Source organism: Nyctibius grandis, chromosome 2, assembly GCF_013368605.1.
Source record: "Nyctibius grandis isolate bNycGra1 chromosome 2, bNycGra1.pri, whole genome shotgun sequence".
Taxonomy (NCBI): Eukaryota; Metazoa; Chordata; class Aves; order Nyctibiiformes; family Nyctibiidae; genus Nyctibius; species Nyctibius grandis.
In genome coordinates, this window is record NC_090659.1 from 34,585,215 (window position 1) to 34,612,200 (window position 26,986).

At 39.4% G+C, this 26,986-nt stretch overlaps 1 protein-coding gene across 1 annotated transcript in view; it reads right to left on the minus strand.

The window, feature by feature from the left end:
- Positions 1-11,456: 11,456 nt before the first annotated feature.
- Positions 11,457-26,986, minus strand: part of PDK3 (pyruvate dehydrogenase kinase 3) — a 59,310-nt gene continuing 43,780 nt past the window's right edge. The window contains exons 6-11 of the mRNA XM_068421624.1: positions 25,195-25,272; positions 22,944-23,020; positions 21,607-21,708; positions 20,880-20,990; positions 15,945-16,058; positions 11,457-14,827 (exon numbers count right to left, since the gene is read on the minus strand). Of these exons, the coding sequence (XP_068277725.1) occupies positions 14,684-14,827; positions 15,945-16,058; positions 20,880-20,990; positions 21,607-21,708; positions 22,944-23,020; positions 25,195-25,272 (626 nt within the window). The 3' untranslated portion in view covers positions 11,457-14,683. The remainder of the gene's footprint in view (positions 14,828-15,944; positions 16,059-20,879; positions 20,991-21,606; positions 21,709-22,943; positions 23,021-25,194; positions 25,273-26,986) is intronic.

Below are 26,986 nucleotides of genomic sequence, written 5' to 3' on the forward strand. Positions count from 1 at the left end.
CAAGGAAGGGGGCATCAGCATCTCTAATCCGAATGGAAATCAAGGCCACTGCCTCACAGCTCCGCCTGAGGGAGAGGTGACAGATGCAGAACAAGGTAAAAATAGCTGAGAGCCTTTGGAAATGCATCTCCATGGTGCTAACCGGGGAACATGGGACCAAGATTCCAGCAAGAATTGAGTCTGTTCCTATGACAAGTCACTCTGCCAGATCTGCCAGCTGCACGCAGCAGGCTCCCATGTTAAAACCAGTTCCTCAAATAAAAAGCTTGGATTCCCCTGCCCCAGCAGTTGTTCATAGCCAGTTTATGGTTGGGCCCGATAGCTTATCTTCAGTTCAAACAGTTCTTTCACGCTGTGTATCTCCATTCCGTTTTAGCTCCTCTCTCCGACAGCATCCATCCTTCCTTCAATGAGAAACAGTGAAGTACAAGCTCATGAGCTAGGTAAGGCAGTTTTGCCTTTCACACAAATGCAAGAGCCTGTTCCGCGTACTGGAGTGGGGCAAAATATCATCTGAAGGCAAACAGGCAAAACAAATTGAAGGAGGAAACTACGCCTTTGGAAGTATCACCTCCTGTAACGCTGCTTACAAGGCAGTTTCACCCTATGAAAAGACAACTGACCCCTAAAAGGATTAACACATTATCACAGAATCACAGAATCACAGAATGTTAGGGATTGGAAGGGACCTCGAAAGATCATCTAGTCCAATCCCCCTGCCGGGGCAGGATTGCCTAGACCATATCACACAGGAACACGTCCAGGCGGGTTTTGAATGTCTCCAGAGAAGGAGACTCCACAACCTCTCTGGGCAGCCTGTTCCAGTGTTCAGTCACCCTTACAGTAAAGAAGTTTTTCCTCAAATTTAAGTGGAACCTCCTGTGCTCCAGCTTGCACCCGTTGCCCCTTGTCCTGTCAAGGGATGTCACTGAGAAGAGCCTGGCTCCATCCTCTTGACACTTGCCCTTTACATATTTATAAACATTAATGAGGTCACCCCTCAGTCTCCTCTTCTCTAAGCTAAAGAGACCCAGCTCCCTCAGCCTCTCCTCATAAGGGAGATGTTCCACTCCCTTAATCATCTTCGTGGCTCTGCGCTGGACTCTCTCTAGCAGTTCCCTGTCCTTCTTGAACTGAGGGGCCCAGAACTGGACACAATACTCCAGATGCGGCCTCACCAGGGCAGAGTAGAGGGGGAGGAGAACCTCTCTCGACCTGCTGACCACACCCCTTCTAATACACCCCAGGATGCCATTGGCCTTCTTGGCCACAAGGGCACACTGCTGGCTCATGGTCATCCTGTTGTCCACTAGGACCCCCAGGTCCCTTTCCCCTACGCTGCTCTCCAACAGCTCTGTCCCCAACTTGTACTGGTACATGGGGTTGTTCTTGCCCAGATGCAGGACTCTACACTTGCCCTTGTTATATTTCATTAAATTTCTCCCCGCCCAACTCTCCAGCCTGTCCAGGTCTCTCTGAATGGCTGCGCAGCCTTCCGGCATCTCAGCCACTCCTCCCAGTTTTGTGTCATCAGCGAACTTGCTGACAGCGCACTCTAATCCCTCATCCAAGTCATTAATGAATATATTGAATAGAACTGGTCCCAGAACCGACCCTTGCGGAACTCCGCTAGACACAGGCCTCCAACTGGACTCTGTCCCATTGACCACCACTCTCTGGCTTCTTTCCTTCAGCCAGTTCACAATCCACCTCACTACCCGATCATCCAGACCACACTTCCCCAGTTTAGCTGCGAGGATGCTGTGGGAGACCGTGTCAAACGCTTTACTGAAATCGAGATAGACCACATCCACAGCTTTACCATCATCTATCCACCGGGTAACATCCTCATAAAAGGCTATCAAGTTGGTTGAGCAAGACTTCCCGTTGGTGAAGCCATGCTGAGTGCCCCTAATGATCCCCCTATCCTTGATGTGCCTAGAGACAGCACCAAGAACAAGTTGCTCCATCACCTTTCCAGGGATGGAGGTGAGGCTGACCGGTCTATAGTTACCCGGGTCCTCCTTCCTGCCCTTTTTGAAGACTGGAGTGACATTCGCTTTCCTCCAGTCCTCAAGCACCTCTCCCGTTGCCCACGACTTAGCAAAGATGATGGAGAGTGGCCTAGCAATGACTTCCGCCAGCTCCCTCAGCACCCGTGGGTGCATCCCATCAGGGCCCATGGATTTATGGACGTCCAGGTTGCTTAATTGGTCCCTGACCCAGCCCTCATCTACCAAGACAGATTCCTCCTCTATCCTGACTTCTTCTGAGGCCGCAGGGGTCCAGGGCTCCTCAGGACAGCCTCCAACAGTATAGACAGAGGCAAAGAAGGCATTCAGTAACTCCGCCTTCTTTTTATCCTCTGTCTCCAGGACCCCCACCTCATTCATCAGTGGGCCTACATTGCCTCTAGTGTTGGTTTTACCTGCAGTGTATTTGAAGAAGCCCTTTCTGTTGTCCTTGACCTCTCTTGCAAGGTTTAATTCCAAGGAGGCCTTAGCTTTCCTAGTTGCCTCCCTACATCCTCTGACAACAGACTTATATTCCTCCCAAGTGGCCAGCCCCTCCTTCCACGATCTGTACACCTTCTTCTTCCACTTGAGTTTGCCCAGCAGTTCCCTGTTCAACCATGCAGGTCTCCTGGTACCCTTCCTTGACTTCCTACCTGTTGGGATGCTCTGATCTTGAGCTCGGAAGAAGCAGTCCTTGAACGCTAACCAACTATCTTGGGCCCCCTTACCTTCTAGTACCCTGTCCCATGGGATTTCCCCTAGCAATTGCTTGAAAAGGCCAAAGTTGGCCCTCCTGAAGTTCAGGGTTGTGATTCTGCTAGCTATTCTGTTCCTGCCACATGAGATCCTGAACTCTACCATCTCATGGTCGCTACAACCAAGGCTGCCCTCAACCTTCACCGCTTCAACCAGACCCTCCTTGTTAGTGAGGATAAGATCCAGCAGCGCTCCTCTCCTAGTTGGCTCATCCACCATTTGCATCAGAAAGTTATCATCAATGCACTGGAGGAATCTCCTGGACTGAGGATGGCTGGCTGAGTAGGCCTCCCAGCAAATATCAGGGTAGTTGAAATCCCCCACAACAACCAGGCCCTGTAATTGCGAGACTGCTCTCAGCTGCCTGTAGAAGGCCTCATCACCCTCCTCATCCTGATCCGGTGGCCTGTAATAGACACCCACAACAGTATCACCCCTGCCAGCCTGCCCCTTAATTCGCACCCACAAACTCTCAACTCGCTCCTGATCCGCCCCTGGACAGAACTCAATACATTCTAGCTGCTCACTCACATAAAGAGCAACTCCACCACCTCTCCTTAGCGGCCTGTCTTTCCTGAACAGGACATAGCCATCCATGACCACATTCCAGTCATGCGAGGCGTCCCACCAAGTCTCTGTAATTGCCACAGATTATAGGCCTTGATCCCAAATTTCTGTGGTAATACTTTGTGGTCTGTGCTATATGGGAAATACTGCACAGACTCTGTGGAGTCACCAGGATTTTGAGTACTTCTAACATTTTCCTCTCATCATTTTGGTAGCTCAGCTTTCCATTCACATTTGGGTTTTGGATAAAAGTCTTCATCTCCACAGGCAGGGGAGATTCCTTTCGCTGCCCAGCAAACCATGTTAAATAATCACAGCACAGCAGCAAACACCTGGAAGAGCCCAGACACACACCTGAAGGGGGTACACCCCAAACCCCTACTCTGCCTGATTCTCTGACATTAACCGTGACAGTTCTGTGGGAAAGAACCAGGATTCTCCCTCTTTAAAGCAGCCTGGAATTCCCTGATCTACAGAGGACACACTCACTGGTGTGGCAAAGCTTGTGCTCAGAAACACGTCTGCGAGGGCAGGTGAACCGAGCTGTTCCAGGCTAAGTACCAGTGCCCAGACCCCGAGTCGCTCCCCCTTTGCAGCAATGAGCCCACGAGCTCAAAGCAGCTCCTCAGGGTTGGTGGGTGCTGCCTCGGTATCTGGCTGGTGAGCTTGGTCCTAAGGAATCAAACGGTGCAGTAAACCCTAAAGCCCCGTGATTGACCTCTCCTATTTGCAGACATGGGGCAAACAAAACCTCTGGCAAGGGAAAGCTGGGGATCCAGGAATTCAAAGATTTTTTGGCTTTTTTGTTTTTAAATGACTGTGGTAAACAGAAGCGAAAATACAGTTGCAAGGCACAGTTTTCACAGTTACCAAACCTAGCAATAAATTAGTTTTTTAAAATGTTTAACTAGAAAATGGCCCAACACAATTACTCCTGTGCCTAAGCATACGAAGGCAGGAACACTCAAAGGGAAAATCCCACATGGTGGCACTGAGCAGGCTGCAGGCGCACGTCAGGTCTTGCACACATTTCAAATTCTAGAAACAGCTTTGTTGCAGTAAATTACAGCCTCTTCAGCACATTGTGGAATTTTTTAACCCTATTCTATCTTCCTTTAATTGTATGTCCCTACAAACAAACCCTGTTTTTCTGTAAAATAAAGTAACTGTGAACTGCAAAGCCATCATCCACTTAGGAGAAGTAGAGTGATTATAATGTGCTCTTTACAAGTGACTAGGTTTGAATACCAACAGGGTCATGCTATTTTAATGTACTACACGCCATACTAGTCTCTAGATTTTTCATTTCAAAACTAATGCATAAAAACAGTAGGAACCCAGTTACTCTGCTACTTGGCCACACTTCAGATATTTGCATCATCAGTTTAAAAGTTAACAAGTTTCATTTTTAAGAGTGTCCTGAGCTTGCACTGCTACAATGATTAAAAGCCAAATGCCAAAATAAAATACAAAACTATCCCTTAGAGAAAATGTCTGGGGGTTTGTTTTTGTGGGGTTTTTTTTGTTTTGGTTATCTAAAAGGGCTCTCCCAAATGTGTGCGTTTATTCCAGGAAAGAACAAGAAGGACATTTTAAATATCCATATTGTTCACATGCAAACAGAAAACTGCAGAAGGCATATCCTGTGTAAGAACTAACAAGATTCCCCCCAAAATAGCTGGTTCCAAACTAAACATTAATCCAAACAGTGGAGCAAATCTTGGGTGGTTTGTTTTGATTATTTTTTGTTTCATTTTCCCCTGAAGAGTAGCTTTCTTCAAGCCACCCCACAACACATACTTGTATCATAGACACACAGAGACCATGGAGAACCGTCAGAAAACACCAGCAAGCTCACAGTCTGTATCTTTTAAAGAAATGCAAGAAAAAAAATGCCATGAGGTCAAGCACCTCTATTCTGACACCTTTCGACTTCCAGTTTCCAGGAATTCAAGTCAATTTGTCATTAAGAACATAGAGATAAACTACATAGAAGCTAATTAAAATGCAGTTAGCCATTACACAAAGAGTGGTGGTACTACCATGCCATCCACAGAATTGACTTCGCCCATTAACTGAATGAAATTGTATCTACAGGGAAATGCCCAAGATGATCTTTTTGCATGTTCTACCTGTTTATCAACCAAAAAAATAGTTAGAAATTATATATTTGAGCACTGACAGTTGTGTATCAAGCAGCTTGATAAAATACTTCCATGCGCCATTAAAAATCTAGAAACTTCAGTTTTCTGGCTGTGAAACACAATGTTTAGCAAGCCGGCATTCTCCACCATTAAGTGCACAGAGTAACAGCAAGATAAAATGTATTTAAATATATTGGAACACAGCATAATTGCAACCTCTTCATCCGTTGCAAACAGCTATTTGCAAAATACTTTGTAAAGCTGGTTAACTTGTACATTGTAATGTACAGGACCTGGCCGTTTTACTTAGCACGTAACGTAGCAGGCAGTTTTCAAGCGTACTGCATCGCACTGGCAATGGAGACCCGTATCTGAAAATAAAGAAGGAAAGAATATTGTTTCCCTTGTGGTAAAACTTAATATTTAGTCCACCATCATCTAGAGACACAGAAACTACCACACAGCCATGACTCACACCGCACACACAAAAAGCCAGGTTCCTTTACCTGAGTGCAAAACTAACCATGCCTTAAGTGTTGGTCCTCCACAGCCCCAAGGATTGTATCAAGTATTCTTATGTCTATAAAGAGATTTATTACCGTAAGAATAAAGAGCAAAGCAAAACAGGCAAGGGAGGTACTCACAGAAAGTATGCGGGAAGCCATGCAGACCTCCAGTCTGCTAGGATGGCTCCTCCACATAAATCACATCTCACAACAGGGTAAGCTGGCATCAGTTGCCATAACCATAAGAAAACGTTAATGAAGTTGTCCTTTGAAAGTTTTCCAATATCAAAACACAGATCAACATGTGACCTTGAAAACTAGCAGAACTGAAGCTTTCTTCTGAAAAGTCTTAAATCAGTGTATTTACAGGTACCTGCTCATTTATTAATTTCAAGAAAAGAATCCACGGTGGCAGATCAAGAAGGAAAATCATCTTACACTTTCAAGTCACGTCTCCTAGTTGCATGCTAGTAGAAGCAAGGCAACATGCCCGTTGCCTTTGGACTAGGAGACACAAAGGGCGAGAGTTTGGGCCAAAGACATAAAAAATTATCCAAGTCACGAGATGGAGAAGGGTTTTCAGATTGCTGCAGTAAGTTTTCTGAATGGCTGATGCTCTTAGAAAAAACACAGCAGGCATTATTTACCAAACGCACTTAATTCTACTCTTACTACTAGAGGAGATGGTATAAAAGCTAAAAGTAAAAACAGCCTCAGATGTAGATGATGAATATAAACTAATCTGAGAAAAAAAAATGTTTAATTTTTCCTGTTAGACATACCTGACATGTTTTGTATGCTGGACTACATTTAAAAACTGTCTACTGCCAAGACTTCTGTTTCCACTGAAAGTAACAAATTTAGGTACTGAATGAGTCTACAACAGTGTAAGAAAGACACGAATGTTTAATGACAAACTGATCCCTTATTACAAACTGTTCTCCCACAGCCATAAATCCTCATTATACTGCTGCTGCTGCAACTAGTTGTTTCACACTTTACAGACAGCTACTGTCAAATATTATGCAGCACATGCTGACAGATTTTGCAATTTTTAGATACTTAATTAACTCCTCAGCTCCTGTGAATATCCGATCATGGCAAATGGTAAGCAGCAAGAGAGTACAACACAGATTTCTTCTCATCTGAAGTTTTAAAATAAATTCTTCATTGGAAAGAAACTTAGATCTCAGTTCTAGCATAATTCTGACAGACTGGAGCCCATTTATTACTTAATGAGAAAGTTAATGAGTCAAGAAATCTGGGTCTCCAAGAATTCTCCTAATCTGGAATTGCCTGGTCACAAACTTTGTTTTTAATTTTCTTGAATAAACTATGAACAGGTATAAAACTTTATGGAAAGTTGTAGAAATTTTAAGGTAGAAGCCTTGGGTGTTATTTTATAACAGACTTTTCAAATGTCAAGAATAATACAGGGAATTTTAGCTTTAGGGAGATTTATATAGCAGAAAAAAACAAATCCAAACCAAAGAAAACAAGGTGCGGTGACAAACCGTGCTGATGCATCCAGATCAGTCGGATACCAGAGTTTCAGAAATCCCCAATAACTCACTTCTGGTTCTAAACTGCTGTAGGAGCTTCTGCTCCTTCCACATCAGGAAATCAAAAACTCCAGGAAGCACGGATGCATTAGAGGCAATCCTTAATAATACTGAACATTAAAGGAAATGTCATACTCCACAGAAATATTAGGAAGTGGCTAAAACTGTAGGCTTCATCTCTATTCACTTTAGAGGAAGCGTCAGCACTGCCAGAACAGGTAGCTCAACCCTGCCTTCAGCAACTCACTGAGCTTGGTCCCTCTAACTCCCGTATTTCCACAAAGCAGCAGTCTGAAGTGCTGTGAAGCTGTGCTCCTACTACCACAGAAACAATGATGATTCAAGGGCTTAGATACTCCCTTCTGTTACTTGCATTGATATATTAAACCAATAAATTATTAAATCAATAAATTATTAAGTCTTGATCAACAGTAAGGGCTATAAAACCAAATAAAAGAAAACCCCTTACATTTATATAGCAAAATGGTTAACGGAACCACAACAGCCTAGCTAAATTTAAGCGAAGTTTGAAACACACATACCATACGGATGGTACCAAAATTCAACCCAAACATTAGGTTTTGCTAATGCTAACACCTTCTCTGCTTATAAACCTGTGCGTTCCCTCAAACCCATGAATTTGGAAAACATGAGTGAAACTCATTTTTTGAAATATTACTTCATATTTTCAAATGGCAAAGTTCTCAGTTGCCAAATAAGTTTAATTTATCATTAATTCAACTTAATGCTCTTAAACTACAACTGTTTCTGGATTCCTCTATGAAAGTGAGAAAAGAAGAACTGGGGGTTCTTGCCACAGACTTTCTATTTTAGGCAGTTACTCAGAAACAGCCCGTTTCTAGGTAAGAGCCCTGAACTTTTCTTACCTCCATGTTCTGAGAAAGAGCAATGAATGCTAGTTAAAGAGAGAGTAAAACAAGAGTCACTAGGTTAACCCAATTTTCTCAGACTACAAAAGAGAAAAAATTAAGTTTTATCCCCAAATACTTTAGGGTACATATTTCCACCTACACCCCCCTCCCTTCCCTGCCCTGCGTCCCCCCAGCTACAAACCTATAGAAACCAGAGAGTTTATTGGTATAGAGAAAGGAATAACACAGAAAAAATATTGGTAGAAGTGATGCACCCAGAGTAGTTTCTGTAGTGACTGTTTTTTCATGAAGCCAGTCTCCCACAAATGCTTTTGCAATTCTCTTAATTTGTAGAGAGAGACATCTTCAGATTTACAATGAGCAAAAAAATTCTTACATTTCAATTTTCCGCTCAAATCAAGTACAATTTTATTTTCCATACAACCGCTGTCTTTGTAAATGTTTTGATATCAGGTCCTTGGCATAACAACAAAAATCAAGAATGTCAGCTATGTTAGCATGTGATTTTGTCTTTTTAAAAACAAATCAAGTCTTGTGCCACAAGAATCACAGAAAGGTAACTTCAGAATGTAGGGTTTCTTGTGAAAATAAGAATTTCATAAAGACTCACATCTGACAGGAATAAAACATATTTATGAAAGACTTTAAAACTTTTGAAGTCTTGAAATCTACCTGGAAATCTGATACAAACCAGATCAGATTAAACGTACCTGAAAATTCAGAGTAATACAATATGGAAGCAATTGCCTTTATATATAGTTCTAGAACCAACTTAACAGAAAATAAATTATGCTTGAGATATTAACAATAAATCTGGGCAGGTGGGAAGGGAGATGGACATGGAAACACTCAAACGTGTTTCCATAGAAGATTTCAAACTGCTTTATGACAAAACAGGCAAGAAAAACACTTGAATCTAAAATTACTCTGAGCTCCCCACTGCAGGTCTCTGAGGGTGTCCCTCCGTCAGCACATGTGAAGTTGACCTTGGGCTGCCCAGTCACAAACTAAGCTTCATTTGGTGTGAAACCAAATCAGTCCCTTAAAAATGTCATCATGCATTTTTTTACATACTTTTATTTGTCAGCAACAGAAAAAGGAAAATAAGAGTATACACAAATTATAGGCACAGGTATTGGACTAGAAACAATTCCAACACAAGTTACAGAAGACTCAAAATTAAAACATCACCAAGTAATCTCATGAGAAATTGGCTTCCCACTCCCTCCATTATAGGTTCAGTTCATTCAAATGATGCCACCTCAGAGGAAAGGCAACACAAGACCTCTTTCCGTCTTGGATGCTAGGTGCAACACAGGCCAGCCCACCAGTAAGAGTTCCGTCCCATAACCGATGCTGGGAACAAATTGACTTGTTTTCCACCCATGTCAGAAACTCACATCATAAAACCCAACATGAGTTTAGCGTGCTCTTAACAGCTCATCAGAGATGGCAAGTGTGAAACAGCCAGCAGGTCCCTCGCTAAGGACAGTCCTTGCTGAACAGCTGAGAGCACTGATAGTGCCCCACTTGGAAACACGCCCTGCCACTGCCTGGTATGATCTACAGAGGGTATGAATTCCCAAGGACTGTCAATCTGGCACCTCTCGGCAGGATTCAATTCAAAGGAAGAATTTTAGTAAAGCAATTAATGCTAGTTTGACAATGTTGGAATTATCACAAACACATCAATCCTACTGATACTACATAAAAAAATCTCTAGATTCAAGAAACAAACAAGTTCTCGATGCCAATTTCTGAGATCTTTTAAGGCAACATAATACTGCAATTAAAGCATGCGAACTTTAAATTTTCTTATTTTTAATTAGAGAGCCACTTCAGTTACACAAATCTTCATTATTTCAAATTAATGTCAACAGCTTACGTCCTGATCCTGAGAACAAATTCATTTAAGTGGGACTGCTCTCCTACACTGTTTACTTGTGCAAGTATTTGCAAGATTCAGCCCTGAAATCGCTACAAAATTTATAACTATGTTCCTCATTTGCGAATAAACTCAGCTTTGACCTCAGTAATACATCGTTCTGTCATGTGCCATCATATTCGCTTAAGTCCAGCAAAACACATTTATATATATTAATTCATAGGCAGGTGAGTATGTCAGGAAGAAGAGATGAAGAGCTGTTAGAAACCACAGCATCTATATGGCAACCAAGGAAACATGCAAGGAAACTGAACACCACACAATCAGACATGGTTATCCTCAAGAGGTAAATACCAACAATAAACATTTAGGCTGTTTTCTACAAAATTATTTATATCAAGACCACTTTGCAGCACCTAACACCTAAGGATCTAGAAAGGCTTATTAAAGGAGAGGGGAAGGAAAATGTCTTCCATGTCAATGAGGTCAAGATTTCACCCTAAATACTAAGTTTGGGCGGAGGTGACTAGGAGATCGCACTACACTGAAAGATCACTCTTGCTCACTTTTTGGAGTAAGCGAACAGCTGTTTCAAAGCAAATTCTACATGCCACCGAGGACAAAGGAAAGTATGTTATCCAGTTGGAGCAGCAAGTGTAGTTTACATAGCCAAAAAGTAGCTTGAGTTTTCCAAGAACACTAGAATTAATATCCATATTCTTTAAGCATGTGTCAAGGGACCTGCTTTAAACACTGCCCAAGAGGTAGCACAAACTGCAGCAGGACAAAGACTTTCTCAGTACTAGCCTAGGTCATCACAGTCAAGTACAGAGGCAAAGGCTGTGCATTTGAGTTGTAACTGAAGCATTTCAGTATCTTCTGGATATTTCTCATCAAGTGCTGACTCTGAAAGACCCCTTGTTAGCCTCAAAACAAAGCCTAGAAAAGCAGGGAGCACAAATATGTATATGATTTGGAAGGACTTCAGTATCTGTTAATATTAAACTAGCAGGGGATTATGCTGAAAACACATACATCAGAAAAATGCACACTGGACAAAAACTATTTGTTACACTAAGACACAGAGTTTGTTTGTAAATTCTCAGGAAGAATGGAGCAGCAAACATCTCTTGCTCAGTTTGTTTCTGTTAATCACTAAACACAACAGATACAAAGCATTTTCACTGAAAACATCTTTTTCGATTTGTGTGTTGTGTAACTCAAGACAAGCAGGTTGCAACAACATTAGCAGGCCATGCATCTGAAATCCATAAAAAAGAAATATACTTTTATATCATCAGAAAGTTTGGAATTAACAGCCCCAAGATATTAAAATAAACAGTTATAACAGACTCCAATCAAAGGCAGAAGTAACTGAAAACAGATCAGTGTCTGTAGTTAAACTAGCCATATTAAAAACCCATCCACCCTAATTTTTCAGGCACACCCACTGAAAAAGTCTCTTCTAATTGAAGGTCTGCTGCTGTTGTTTCCTAAGACAGTTTTCAGGATAATACCCCTATGTAGAAACATGGCTTGAGGACAATGACTGAAGAACAATTTATGGCATACCTGGGATCTCCACTAAAGCACAGGCTGCCTAGACAAGGTAGGAGAGGAGTAAAGTTGCTTCTCGCTCATATTCACCGTAATGCCCATGAACAGACCTCAGGAAACGGAAAGAAAACGCATTCTTTGTGCTCCACCTTCCGGCTTTGAGCTGTTCGTACATGCTCAGGGTTCTCGGCAATAGGTGCCATTTCAGGGGACTTCAGTTTTCACGAGTACTAGAGCACTTCGGTCCTGAAAGCCAGCCAGTTGTTTTTGTGAACAAAAAAGTAAAATAACTAATACAGCATAACATCCTCCACAGTATCTTCAGCTTTCATTCATTGGATTCCATAGTTTATATTCACTTCATGAAAACAAGTTCAATATGCCTGCATCCCTTCTGTTCCCCCTCCTCTTCACGTATAAGGAGACAGCCAAAAAGAAGCACCAGGTCAGGATTTACTACTTCAAAATACTGTTTCTAACAAAAGCTGAAACTCAGCTTCTCACACAAACTATCTTATCCCTTGGAATGTTTCAAGTAATGTTCTAGGAAAAACTGACCACGCCATGTACTAGAAAACATACGCAACTTGAAATGCATTTAAAAAACAGTAAGTTACCGGTGAGGGCATAAGTTAAGCGACTGAATTTTAGTGGATGTGACTTCCAACTGGTGTTTCAAACTATTACTCTGATTTCACCCCAGCAGCACAGCTCTTATCGCTTGAATAGCAATTTGCATTCTCTGCAGCAGTGCTTGCAGTCATGGGAAATTATTGTTGTGAAGGCCACACACGTTACACCCTCACCATGCCATGTAAAGATTCCCTAGATGGGGTCAAACGAGTCCGGGTCGGGAACAGAAGAGGATGGCCCCATCAGCACACTCCCTCTTCCTGCCTGCTGACAGAGGGGGCTCAGAAGAGCACCGCTTACCAGCTAACAAGTCAGACAGCCTTCAGCAGCTGTCCTAGTATCTCCACCTCTGACCAGCACAGCAGCGCTCTGCAAAGACATGTATGAGAGCGCGTCACCTGGCGCTCCCACGTGACTTATCTGTACAGCGTACTGAAGCCCACAGAACCTCAAGCCCTGCAAACTCATGAACTGTTCACTCACAAATTCTTGAACTGACTGCAACAGGTAAGAGTAAGGGTTTGCAAGGTAAGGACTCCGACTCTTCGGAAATGGGGCTATATGAAGTTTATTGCTCAAAGCACTTTGTAATCCCCTTTGATGAAATGTGCTACGTAAGTGCAAAGTACTATCATTAAGTCAAACTAAGATTTTTTTAAAAATACCTAGGAATTTCTCAGCATTTCCCTGTTTACCTAATAGATCAGTTCTTTACAAAAATAAACACTGGGAGGACAAAAGGGACAGTTCCCCCACAATTTTAGTAACAAGTTTCATTTTTCCACGCTAAAATCTGCAATATATTTCAAAAAAATATCAAAACACTTAAGAGAAACTGAGGGTGCATCAGAGTTGCTTACAACTCATCTACTTTATTCCCAGGGGAAGGATATCACTAGAACTACTAAATTTCACAAATTTTTCTGAAAGGCCATAGTATCAGAAACAGTATTTGGCAAAGACTTGGTGAAGAACAGTTTCCTAATAGTCAGCAAGAACCCTTACAATAAATTTAAGGGGGAAATACTTAGTTTTTTTCTCTTTGACTTTTTTTCCCCTTAAATCAGGTACCAGCTATGTTTTGTCCCTCCCATTTCTATGGTATTTCCAGTTTCACGTATTTAGACCAATGACACTTTCCAAAAGCTGGTTTACAACATCTTTATATACACTACAAATTCAGATTACCAGACTATGGTCAGACATTGAATATATAAATAACTTTGCAAACTATTTACAGGTTTTAAACTAATCAGGTTCCAAGCAACCCACACTCTTAAGGCAAATTCATTTGTATGACTGGCTGTCTCGCCTTTCAGCATTTCTCTCCCCTCCCCAACTCCCCAAAAATGACAGGCAATAAACATGAAATTGAATTACCCCCTGCCCCTGTATTCACAGAATTTCTTGTATGGAGAAATGATCTAACTACTTGTGATCTTTCCTCAAAACAAGGTAAGACATATAGAAATGCATTTCTGTGTTTGCGTGTCAAGAAAATCATTAAGGTGCATACCAACAAGTGGAAATCCCAATGTCTTACAACAACATAATTTTTGTATGCACTTGACAAACGGATTTGGGAATTTGGGGAAAGCATCAGTTTAAAGCTGCACAACCCTTTTTAGTACTATGCATTTGTAAGCTCATAAGATATAAAATCTGAAGAGCTCAAAGGGGTTTTCTGTAAGAGGTGACACTGTGCAATACAAAATGCAGCAAAGAGTGGATTTTCAAAGCATATGCTTAACTACATGAGAATTTTTCTCTTATATCATATTGCTGTGCAAGATACCATTCACCATTTATAGGGATTCTGCACATCTTGCCAATCCTTATACTGGAATAAAAATTAGCCATTTCAAATAGTATCTTTTTGTTACAACATTGTATTCTTAAGTGCAATCACAGTGCAATCTCTTTTGTCAATGCACGACTGAAGCAACCAAGCATATTCTGGTGGAGTAGACAGGATTCACATACCAAACGTGCTTAGTGCTTTCCTGTAAGTCCCAATCATCACTTTGTTCTTACTATTTTTCAATGCCCTGATTAGGTCTTTGTTTGGAAGTAATTAGCTGTTGTGGTTTGAAGGATTTTGGAACAAAGCAGAGACTTTATATTGAATGCAGAGGTTATCTCCAACAGAGACAAAAGGTGGCATATTATCGATTAGCTTTATATTTAGAAGCATCCCTTGGTTCACTGCTAGGATTGCTCCAGTCATCTGCTTCAGGTGTGGTCTTGTAGTGTCGCCATGCTGACTTATTAAAAACAGGAAGTCTTTCAAATGATTCACTTGAAAGGGCCTATGGAAAAACAAAAGCAATGGTAAGATATCATTAGAGATACCAACAGCAAGATGATACTCTGGGGAGTTCTACAGTTACAACTGCTGTATCGAACAAGTGTCTCAATTATCCAAGTCACAACACTATTTTGAAGATACTTTGGCTGTGACTAATCATTCTAGTCATAGTCAAAGTACCTGTCATAGTAAAAGTTAAAAGAAAATAATAACACTTTAAAATATTTCCCTTCTTTCTAGGGAGTGGTGTCTACAAAGATAGCAAGAAAAAAAGTTTTGGTCAAAAACATTTTAGGGAAATTTGTCATTGACACCCAGCAGACAGCTACTTTACCTAAACATTTCACTTCTCCAGCAAACTCGGGCTCTGTCAGCATACTGACCTGTGAGGACTGATGTAGTTCAGTCCATTAGCATGCCTTTTTCCTTGGAGAAAGACCATACCTTTTTCCTCCACACATACATACGCAGGATTAAACCCATCAGAAGCTGAAGTTAGCACAGTTAGCACAACTCACTTGCTATGTACAGCAAGGCACAGTGACAATGCTAAGTCAACAACCTGCACATGAGCTATACACTATATTCTTTCAAATTCCCTGATGAAATTCAAGCAGTTAGTTTCAACCTTGAGCCCCTGAGTAGCCTGGGATCTCCCCAAAAATGACAACGGGATCAATAGTCTATTGCACAAAAGTCAAGAACTGCATAGAACAAAAAAAAGTACAAGTCAGGAGTCAGTGAACAGTCTTCTCAGTTTTATTTTGGTCAAAACTTTCAGAATCAAAAAGTATTAACCAAAATTATCTCTCATTACACAGTTCTTTGAAAATTCAGCACTTATGATGGATTAACAAAATGCAAAGATCCAACACAGGGTACTGGAGGGGGAAAAAAAAAAAATCCAAAGCAAGCTAACTAGTATTGGTGCTGGGTTAACATCTATAACCTCTGCTTTTAGGATTCCGTATAACTGATTTAGATAAAATATAATGAAGATAGCAATTACAGATTTGAACAAGTTGAAGAGTGAAAAGAGGGAAAGTTCACTTATTCAGCCTGCTATAAGCTATCAAATGGCACTGCATTACTAGCTTATAAAAGGGTCAAATTCATACCTTCAAATAAATTACAGCATCTGAACCAACGCCTTCCATTGAGTAGAGTTTAAGGTCACCTTGAAAGTACCTAGCGTACAGACGAGAAATTGGCAAGCCATAGCCAAACCCAGCCTACAAAAACAAGAAAACAGAAGGAAAATCATAGTGGAAAGTTAAAAAAAAAATGCAAGAGATCACTTCAATCATTTATGAAACAGAAGATATGCAAATATTAGATTTGCATCCAATTATTCTTCAAGCTTTCCTTTATTACTCAATCTGCACTATAAATTGGTATTCTACCTTTTGAGCAATATCCTTTTTTCCAAGGCATAATTTTTTTAGCTTAAGTACAGAAAAGGGAAAAAGATCAGAGTCCTCTGTTAGGACTACCTTGTCCATTTTGCATTTTCTCAAACAGGCAGGTAGGTGTAACATACAGTACATGCTGCCTCTGATCATCAAAACAAACCGATACCCCCAAGCCTGGGATTATTATTCTCAAACGTCTCCACACTTAGGATACTACACAAGAAAGTCAGATACAACTCTCTTTACTTCATCTACGTCACACTGTTAAGTGATTGCTGATGCCATACTGCAACAGAGATCAGAAGACTATTGCAGAAGACTACGTACAAAGCAATACAAGGCAAATAATCCTCGCTGTTGTTTACCCATCTAACAAAAGATCAGGTTTCCACAGCACTGAATGATCTACTGAGGACTGAGACCCTGTACAGACCACGCAATTTTCAAAGCACAATAGACTTGACAGGTACAAATTTTATATTTTTAATTTACACCATAATATTTATAACCATATCTGCGACAAGGTCAACACTTGGCACTTTTCCAACCCACTCTTGTCAGAAAAAGTTATAAAAAACCCAATCCTCTCTCACTGCAGCCAGGGAGTAAGATTTTGGTCTACGCATCGACTCTTTCAGATGACTGGGTGTGTGCTGAGAATCACAGTGCTTGACTATTCACCCAACCCCCCCTCCGAATTTTTCAGGACTATCTAGAGCAATAAAGGAAGGATTCCAGACACACAAGCATTTAAAGAAGAAGAATATACAAGGCAATGGAGTAATACAACTTTTCCATAAGGATGGATTACAAGAAGAATTAGATACCTAAAGTTTTCAGAAAACCAGTAAATTCATTCCACTATCATATTTCTACAAAGGCAACCTGACAGATAACTGAGAATCGTGCTCTGAATCTTTAAAAACAAAGCCCCAAAATGATACAAAAAAGGGAAGGCTAAGAAGCAGGACTTGCAAGCATTATACACAGCTAATATGTGGCATCACTCTATAGGAAATCCCTTGAGGGAGGGGTGAGAGTTAAAGAACCTTGTACTACAGTATCCATCACAAATTCTCTTGCTGTCATCTACGATCTCTACAGTATCTTTTGACCTCTTTGCCTTGTTTTTACAGAAGTCTAAAAGTGATCTTAAATTGGTTAGAGTTGCTCAGTTTTTCTGAGCAAAAGAAACAGAAATGCCAAAGATGCCCTTTTCTACTCACAGCGCTTGTCAGTTATTAGTGTCCATTTCCACAGTTAAAACAGTTGCTTACCCACACTTTTCAAACACCAGTATGCGTTACAAACGTAATTCTCAGAGACTCCCATTAGACACACACACACACATCACTCTCAAACATCTGGTCTTGAAACTAGATGCATTTCTTTCTTAATCTCTAAAAAACTAAAGTTATTTGACTGTCTTAGAACAAAAAAAAAATTCCAAAAGCTGACTGGCATCTTTTCTGGAGACCGGACAATAGATATATTACAGAAATTAAGAAGCACAGCAACCAAAAGGCAAATTGTAGATGGTACATACCCCCAGGAACAGCTCAAGTAAAGGGCAGTATCGAGCAATCCTGAAAACACATAATGCTTTCCTCTCTCCAGAATTACACCTCCTTAAAACCCACGCCCAACTTCTCTTTGCCTCCTGCTCCTTCCAGGAAAATCTTTTTACGCTCTGTGCTAGCCCACATAACTATTTCATACTGCCCTCTTCCAAATATTTCCTGTCACTCTCTTCTCTACATTGACTTCAGGGTATCTTCCCAAACAGATAACTTGTAAGAAATACAAAGACAACAAATCCCAGATGAGTACCTTGTTAAGGCAAGACCTTGCAAAAGGTCTGTTTTGCAAAAGACAACAAGAAGTGATTTCTACATAGGTCTGTGCTTGACCTAGAGGACAGAATATAGTCAATGATGGCACATCTGCCTTGAGAAGGGAAAGCTTTTTAGAGCCAGTTTCTCACTAAATATTACAGTATGCATTATACAAATAGGAAATCATTAAATTTCTGCATTACTAGTGTCTACAGGTTTAATTAAACCTAATTTAAGCCATGTTTCTCCCACTATAAACAAATGCTGCCAGAAAGAGAATCATCAAATTCTCTAAGAAAACCTAATTATCATTAAACATTACCAAGTGTTTCTAATGTTTCCACTACATGTATAGCAGTACAGATGAACACATGACCTGCTAGAATCCGAATGCTGCCATGGTAACAAGGTTTCTCAGCAGTTTTTAAACAACATTTGCAATGACGCTGAGAAAGAATTTTCACCAATCAACAAAAAGATCCCTCTTTTCCACTCCCCAAGACCATGAAAGTTTCATAAACTAGACAGGGATCATATAACAAGGGGAGTGAGTGTTAGAACAGAAAAATATGCCTATTTACACTACACTGCAATTTAGTTTAGAATATTATCCAAGTCAAGAATGACACAAGCACAGACCTACCTACCTTCTGAAGCACCATAATTCCTAAATGGTTTGGTCTTTGGCACTAAGCAATTAAGGAACTCTCCTTCTGTATGGACTTCGAAGAGGATTTATGCAGAACCTTCCTGCTGAAGGGTTTTTACTTCTAGACTGACGTACAAAGTACAGCATAATTGTTTTTATTACTGGATCTGGGCTGTAATAACGTAACATGTCAAGCTTCACTGCTAAGTTCCTTTTTCCTCCTAGCGGAAAGAGATGCCACAGACTCCCAGTTGTTGACTTTTTTCTTTCTGCATACACATATAAGTAACAGAGCTTAACAATCTTCTCGACATTCAGTCATGTACAGGCATCGGTCAGACTTGCAGGGCAAAAGCTGCCAGGTTCACAAGGGAGCGGGACACTTTCCAGGTCTGACTACAGTGACATATAAACTGAAGAGGAAAACAAGGCCTGAAAATGGGGTACAGTAGAAGAATACTAAGTATAAATGCCACAGAATCATAGTAAGCGGTCTTGAAGAGGAGGAAATAAACACAGGAATGCATTGCTAAAGATGCACAGGAGAAAACATAAAAGAATAGTGTCAATCCTAAGATGAACACATTTTACAATCAGAGAGCCACAAAGGAAGAGACATTTTAATAGTGAATACAACTGGTAATCAAGGTATAAGTTTACAGTGAGAACAAGTTTCAGACAATCCTTGTAGGCTGATATAGTAAATTGCTGATCAAAAGTGAGACAGAACAAAGGCAGATTATGAATCAAGAAAGATTCTACCATTCTTGACATAAGGAAAAAAAAGTTTATATTTTAATTAAGGCCTGTTCTCTATCACTCATCCCATTCAAGAAGATTTTCTATGAAAATGCAAGTTTGATATATATTACTAAGATGTATTGTAGAGGTAGGAGCTGTGAAGGATTAATATCAAGTCAATGCAGATACAGAACTGGGTTTCACACCAACCGCGGTGGCATCAAACACTGGTGAAAACAATGCAATACACTTCTGTGCCACAATGTTATGAATTGTGGACTAAAACAGCACCATAAAGACTTTCTGCTAAAAATCTAAAAGGAAATTTATAATGTCTGAACCGGTTTCACCCTCAGTTCACTGTTAATTATTTTACATCAGAAATAGTCACATACTCTCTGCACCACATTTTATTAGCTGCCTGAAGGTACTTCAAGCACAGAAGTATCAGCAGAAAAACAAACAAAAAAATCACTTAAGAACATGCTAGATTAGAGTGTTCCTAAATAGGGACAGGAAATTTTTCAAAGAATCAACTTTTTCTTGACATGCTTGAAGATAATAGATTGCATCAGAAGCAACAGAGAACAAAGATGAGAAGAGGCAAGAATACGGTACCAGTATTAATCCACTTACTGAAAGCTAGTCAAATGGAACAGTAGCTATATCATTTTTATCACAATGAGCCAATATGTAATGTAATAATTTAGAAATATTATTTTAATACTAATTTTAAAAATCATGACTGCCAAAAGAATCCATGCATTCAACACTGAAATAGTTCCCTGCTTAGAAGAAACTATCGGCAAATTTTGTTTGAAATCTGACCTTGGTACATCTCAGAAGGGAATACCACATAAGATACGTGTCTATTCAGTTGGAAATATCAAAAGTGTTCATATCACATGCAGGTTTGGGATTTTTTTTAAATGTGTTTTTACAGTCCATAACTGATATAAAAATAATTTTTGATGTTCAGTATAAGCTTGTGCATTACCAGGAGGTGTTTCTCAAGTGCTGTAATTCTGACAGCGTGGCTCACCTTTTCAATACATTTATTATAGGAAACTTAGATAAACAGTAATTTACAAACCAAAGCAGAGCCCATTAGGTTATCCACCTTCTCTGTAACACAGTGCTAAAAATCCTGTCCATTACTCTGTGAAAATATTGTGCTTATGCAGACATGCTTGTTTCCAAGAATATAATGTCAAGACAAAGAAAAGCAATTTTCTATTCCAAAGACTAAGTGATGATAACAGAACCCATTTTCTCCTGGTATGTTTTACCTGCATAGAATTGCTAATGATAAACAAGTTCTTCGATGGAAAACCTGATCCAGTAGATTGCAGTGAAGGGAAATGTAGAACTAGAGTAGTGCAAAGGGACATTTAAATACATACTGCAACTGCTTACCAAAGGCACAGCTCTTGAGGGCTCCAAACTAGGCCTGGGTGCTGTTGAGTACATGTAGTTAAACAATCTGTCTATTTTTCTTAAAGGTACACCTCCACCTTGATCACTTATCTAAGGAACAAAAAGTTAAGGGTTTTAAACATTATGTTCTGAAAAAAAACCTGTAAAACTCAAGCAGCATTATCTAAATGACTTCCGAAATATTAAAAAGAGCAGCTAAAAGACTTTGGGTTTGTCTAGTTTGGAGAAAAGGAGGCTGAGGGGTGACCTCATCACTCTGCAGCTTCCTGTGGAGGGGAAGCTGAGAGGGAGGTGCTGATCTCTTCTTCCTGGGATCCTGTGACAGGACACATGGGAACGCTTCAAAGCTGCATCAGTCAGGGGAGGTTCATACTGGACATGAGGAATCATTTCTTCACAAAGAGGGTGGTCAAACACTGCAACAGGCTTCCTAGAGAGGTGGTCAATGCCCCAAGCCTGTCAGCGTTTAAGAGGCATTTGGACAATGCCCTTAACAACATGCTTTAACCTTTGGTCAGCCCTGAAGTGGTCTAGCAGTTGGACTAGACGATCATTGTAGGTCCCTTCTAACTAAAATATTCTATTCTAATGAATATGAAGCAAGTGTTAGAAGTGATACAGTAATTAATTTGCCTTTTCAAATTACAAGTCATACTATTCTAAACCCAGCAGGTTTGTAAACTGCATATTATTTTTAGGCATTTACCTTAATAGATAGATCTTCTTTCCCCAAAGTGACTAAGGTTTTGATCGATGGATAGGCTTCTCTCTTACCTTCATGCAATTCCACTGTAGCTCTCATTGAATTCTGAAGATACAAGAAATAGTGTCTTTGATTCTAACTTTACTATATACACTTTTTGTGACAACAAAAAGAACTTGCATTTATTTTGTTGTATCTAGATACTTTGTCCTACATTTGTATACAAGACAGAAAAGGCTGTATTTAAAACAAATTCAGGAAGTGCTTTCAAGTCAATGAATTGTCCAGTTAAACTTTTACATCAGAACTCTATTATACATACTTTTATCTATCTGATATAGAGTCAGAGAACATAAAGCAAGAATTTTTTTTTTCCTGTGTGAAATCAAGTAGTTATATATAAGGGATGACAACATCCTTCACCTCCACCTTGCAGAACACCAATAGTGATGTTCACCACAGAGAACAAGCTTTGATTTTCTCAGCCTGGGTCACATAATCGTTAAGTTACCATCTATCAATCTGACTTTATCATATCTATTAATGGAGTTTCCACTGCCAGTCCGTCAGAGATTACCATTACTTACAGCTACAACTTACTGGTTTCATACTGTTTCATGACTTGAACCAAAACATACCTACTAGTGTACAAATTCTCACATGTTCAGCTCTAGAACTAATGTTAAAAATGGCAAAATAGGGGAAGATTTACATGAACATACTTGACAAATGTCAGAAATCAAACCCAAAATACCATTATTTACGAAAAGTTTCTCTCTGACCAAATGCATTTTTTCCCCTGAATTTCTAGTGTTCAACTGCACCACCTAGAGACCACCTATCTTATTCAAAAGCATACAATAGCTCTCACATTCCATTTTCACAGTTGTTCCAATTATTCAGAACACAAATAAAAACAAAACAAATCATGTAATTTCCACTATTCAAAGACATATGGGCTGTTTTCAAAATAAACAAAAGACACGGATGCTAACCAGTCCTCAAATACACAATAAGGAAGCAAGCTTATGAAAACTGCAAGGTAATGAATATATCATCGTTGCAAAAATAGACTATAATAAGTGTTTTAAGTTCAACAGCTGCAAAGGCACAAAAGGAGAAGTGGGAAAACACAGATTTTTTTTTTAAGTACACAAGCATATAAGAGAGGGCTGTGAGCCTAGCTTTTAACAGTTTCAAACCCTCTTCACTTGTTTAAGAATAAGCTTAAGAAAGGAAAACTGAAATAATATTTAAGAGCTGTAACTGAAAAGAATCTCAATTTCAACAGTAATGTAAAGTTCACAAACCCCTTCCAAACATTAACAAGTGCAACCTACCTTGAATAATTCAAATAACATATGAAACAAATGAGAAGGTACATAGACTACTTGAATAGGCTTGTTTGGAGCTTTAGCTAAAAAAATAAAAATAAAAAAGACAAATTATTCTTTTTCAGAACATTATTTTGTTGCATTTCTATTTACAGGAATAACATGAAACTGTAGGCAAAGACAAGTGTGTAAGCATGTTGTAATTTTCCAAGTGCAAGATTAGCTCCATGAAGTAAAAACATAAATTTCAGTTACTGCTATAACCTGAAATAACACATTCTAATGATGATTTTTAAAGACATGTATGTCAGCAGACTTTGTTTAGATATGAAACTTCATTAAGCAGTGGTTGGTTTAGTACTGATAAAGTATGTTAACTAAGAGAACTTTCCCACTTAAGTGGGAAATTTTCTTTTTCGTAACACACACAATATTTAAGCATAATATTTGCTGCACAAAAAGATTCTTGAACTAAACAAATTCACTGTTTAAATATTCTAAAACCAACTACATATTTTTCCCTTAATTAAAACATATAAAATGTAAAGTATTCATTAAAATTTTCAAAATAGATTTCAAACAGTATCACAGTTTTCTTATTCCAAATTGTAACTGAATTGTTTGTCCTCTGTTGTCCTGTTATTAGTGTTTCAGCACAGGGGTGTGGCTTGGCACAGCTCTGAATGCTAGAGTGCCTCCTGATTTGGCAGGAGATAATACAGCTGCATTTAATACACTCCAGGACAGTTTTGGTGCTGAAGATGCAGTCACCCCTGAACATTCAGATATCTACTGGCATTAAATTTTACAGTCACAGCTTGTCAGACTCAGCAGCAGTTCAGACTGAAGAAAAGTCTCTAAATGTCTGCTTCATAAATTGTAGGAAGATACAAACACGCACACAGAACGTGACCAGAGTCAACTTCATCCTTTGTGGCACTGAGGGCTGATGATAATAATACCAGTTATTACTTTCAGGGCCACAGTAGTGAAAACTTCTAGGAAAAGAAGACAACGAAAATAATGCTCTGCATAATTAGTTGCAATGCAACTTGCTGTTTTATTACGTTAATTTTGTCAGAGTCCATACTCCAATGCTCTTACGCATCACTAAAACCAAGGCAGACTGACTTGTACTCATTTGAGGCATAGAATACATGTAGAAAACATGTTATTGTTGTTCTTGTGAGGCAGTTTGCAAAGTCACCTTCCTCATGTTGATAATAAGCTAGTTTAAAGGAAACAAGTAATTCTTTCCTCGCTTCTTTTTTTATGAGCTCCAGCAACTCTTCCCTACTGTTGGATCTTTTTATTTAGGCCTTCAAATGAATTTTGCATTGATTCCTCTGCTGCAGCACTCAGTACGTTTACCTCTAAAATCACTCAGTTTTGGAGGGGGGAAGGTTGGGTCCTTTGGTTTTGGGAGAGGGGGCTGGTAGTAATGCATCAGTGTTGACAATATCACTTTGTGTAAAGAAGTACTTCTACAATATTAAACTGTACTTTGAACACATATGTTCCCATGTATCACTCTCTCCATTTTGAGTGTTACCCATTTCAGAGACTTCTGCAATTCTTCTGCTGAAGTTTGGAAGCATCCTAGTCTTACGTTTGGACAGCTGTCCAAAATTTGTGACAGGATCACTCAAGACAATTTATTTTAACTTAAAAAAAATAATCTACCTTTTGTCAATAGAAATCATGAACAAAAATCAGTCAATACACTGACAAGGACTGTCTCATCAGTTTCATAGCATCCAATTTTCATCTTTGCAATCCACTTGAAACAGATATTCATGTGAGTAGTTTATGATAGGACTTAAAGCATAGACTATATAAAAAAATTTCTGATTTTGCCATCTTACACGGAGGAGCTCCCGACTGGTGCAAAGACTGACAGTGGAATTTATAAGCATACTTCAAAATGAAACAAATTTCAGCTCTATTAAAAGATTAGTTAGAAAACAGGTGTGTTTCCTTCCCAGTTATACGGATTCTTGACCACTTTATTTTCCTTAAAGTGATAGCAAATTCAGCAGATAGCACTCTGCATTCAGCATCAAGAAGTAAACATGTTGTGGTCCTAAACTATAATTCAGGTGTGCATGTAGACACATTACAAGAAGCAAAGTAATTCTGCATACAGAACTGCAGAGTTCAAATTATAAATTACAATTAATTAATAACAAAACTAGAAATCACAGATATTAGAAATGTTTTTTCTTACATATATCACTTAAATTAATTTCAAAATTACCATTGAATTCTTCAACTTCCAGATCGGGTGCCACCAGGTAGTACTGTTCACATAACATCTTAGCTGTTTCGTAAGCATCTACAAAACAACAGAACACTGATTTACCAAAATCATCTAGAGACAACTAGCGAAGTTCATCCTGTATGTGAAAGACTACAAGCAGAACACTCATTTTAGTAACTAGTTTACAAGTGTGAAACTGGTATACGTTCCAGTCCCTTTTTATCTGTATGCTTATAGCCCACTTGTCAAGAGAGGGAAGATTCTATTTAAAGCTCTACAAACAAAAGCAGATTACTAGAGACAAGCTATCTTTTGTCTTTGTTCAGGGCTTGAAAACCAGAAGGGTGTAATCTTAGGCTGACCATAATATCTACTTATTTGTCATGTCCTGATCACAATTTAATGCTTGTTCTTTCCATATCAAATAAAAAAAGGATGACATTGGAATCATAAATTCAGCTTTTCTAAACACAATACTGTTTACAATTCTTGATTTTCAAGGTCTTTTGGGGTGAAAGCTGGAATCTTTAAGATTCTTCATTCTTTCCTTCTGAACAAAAAACAAAAAACAACAAAAAAAAAAAGCTTCCTCATAATCTAAATCAGGCTTCATGTCTTGTCAAAATACAGCAAGAAAGTTTAAGTCATCTTTTGTTTGAAAGATTTCTTAGTGGTTCTAAATATTTACTGGTACCTCATTTGCAAAAATATTTTAGAAACAAGCAGCAAGTGTTAGCTTAAAGAGAAACCACAAACTCAAAGATGTTCCAGCTACAGTGCTTAAGCTACCTTAACGAAACTGGCTTCTTCATAATAAGTGTGGTCTAAGAGCAAGCACATAAACAGATGGGCAGTTCTGCAGACACAGAGAAATATGCTAAGATACCATAACAATTGCATTTGATCTTGCCCTACATGTACTTTCTTCCTCCTGTCCAAAGTGACACTACAAAAGAAAACTACCAACACTCAGAGCTATGCGACAAGAACAAAGAAAGTAAAATCACTAGTCCCCAGAAGGGCTGGTTACCTATGATTGTCCTCCTTCAAGATGTCTACAGAAATAATTTATAATGTGCCCAGTTATCTGAAAAAAATTTCTATCAGTTGTTCTGACATCTGCAAGGCTGGACACATCACACAAGACTGACACAAATGCTGCTTGAGGTCTAGCAAAATGGAGCTAATCAACACTGGAAATGTTCTTGTTCAAGTCCCAGGAACGTCTCACAAAATCAGCTATCCAGTAGGAATCTTCTGTGTCAAGATGCTCAGCTCCAAAGACTTTCTAAAAGGGTCCTGTCATTAACACAATAAAACATGTCCAAGTAAAAAGATCAAAATCCCATTTAATATCCAAGCTGTACAGAGAACCTCAGTCTGGGATGTGCATAATTTACGAAAAAAAGATGCAGGAATACCTACACTTATACAATATTCTAAGATCATCTCAGAACTACTGATGGCCTTGGGAGTAATCCTGTGCTTTAGAAAAAAGGGGTGTAACAAGCATAGCCACAATCTTGACTCAGTCATCAAAAGCTGAAGGTAGCAATGTAGCTAGTATGACCATAAGGCCATCTACATGGAGAAAGGAATACATTACCACATTTCAAAGAGTTTCCACAGCATAGAAGTGAAAATTAGACATGGGTCCACGGGGCAAGAGTTGGATTCTTATTGCAGAGAAAAACTTCAAGGTCTCTAAAAAGCAAGCCAGTAACTGTGTGGAAATAAACCAAAAGCCCTCAATACACAGATGTGGAGCAGACAGCCGCTATGCAAACCG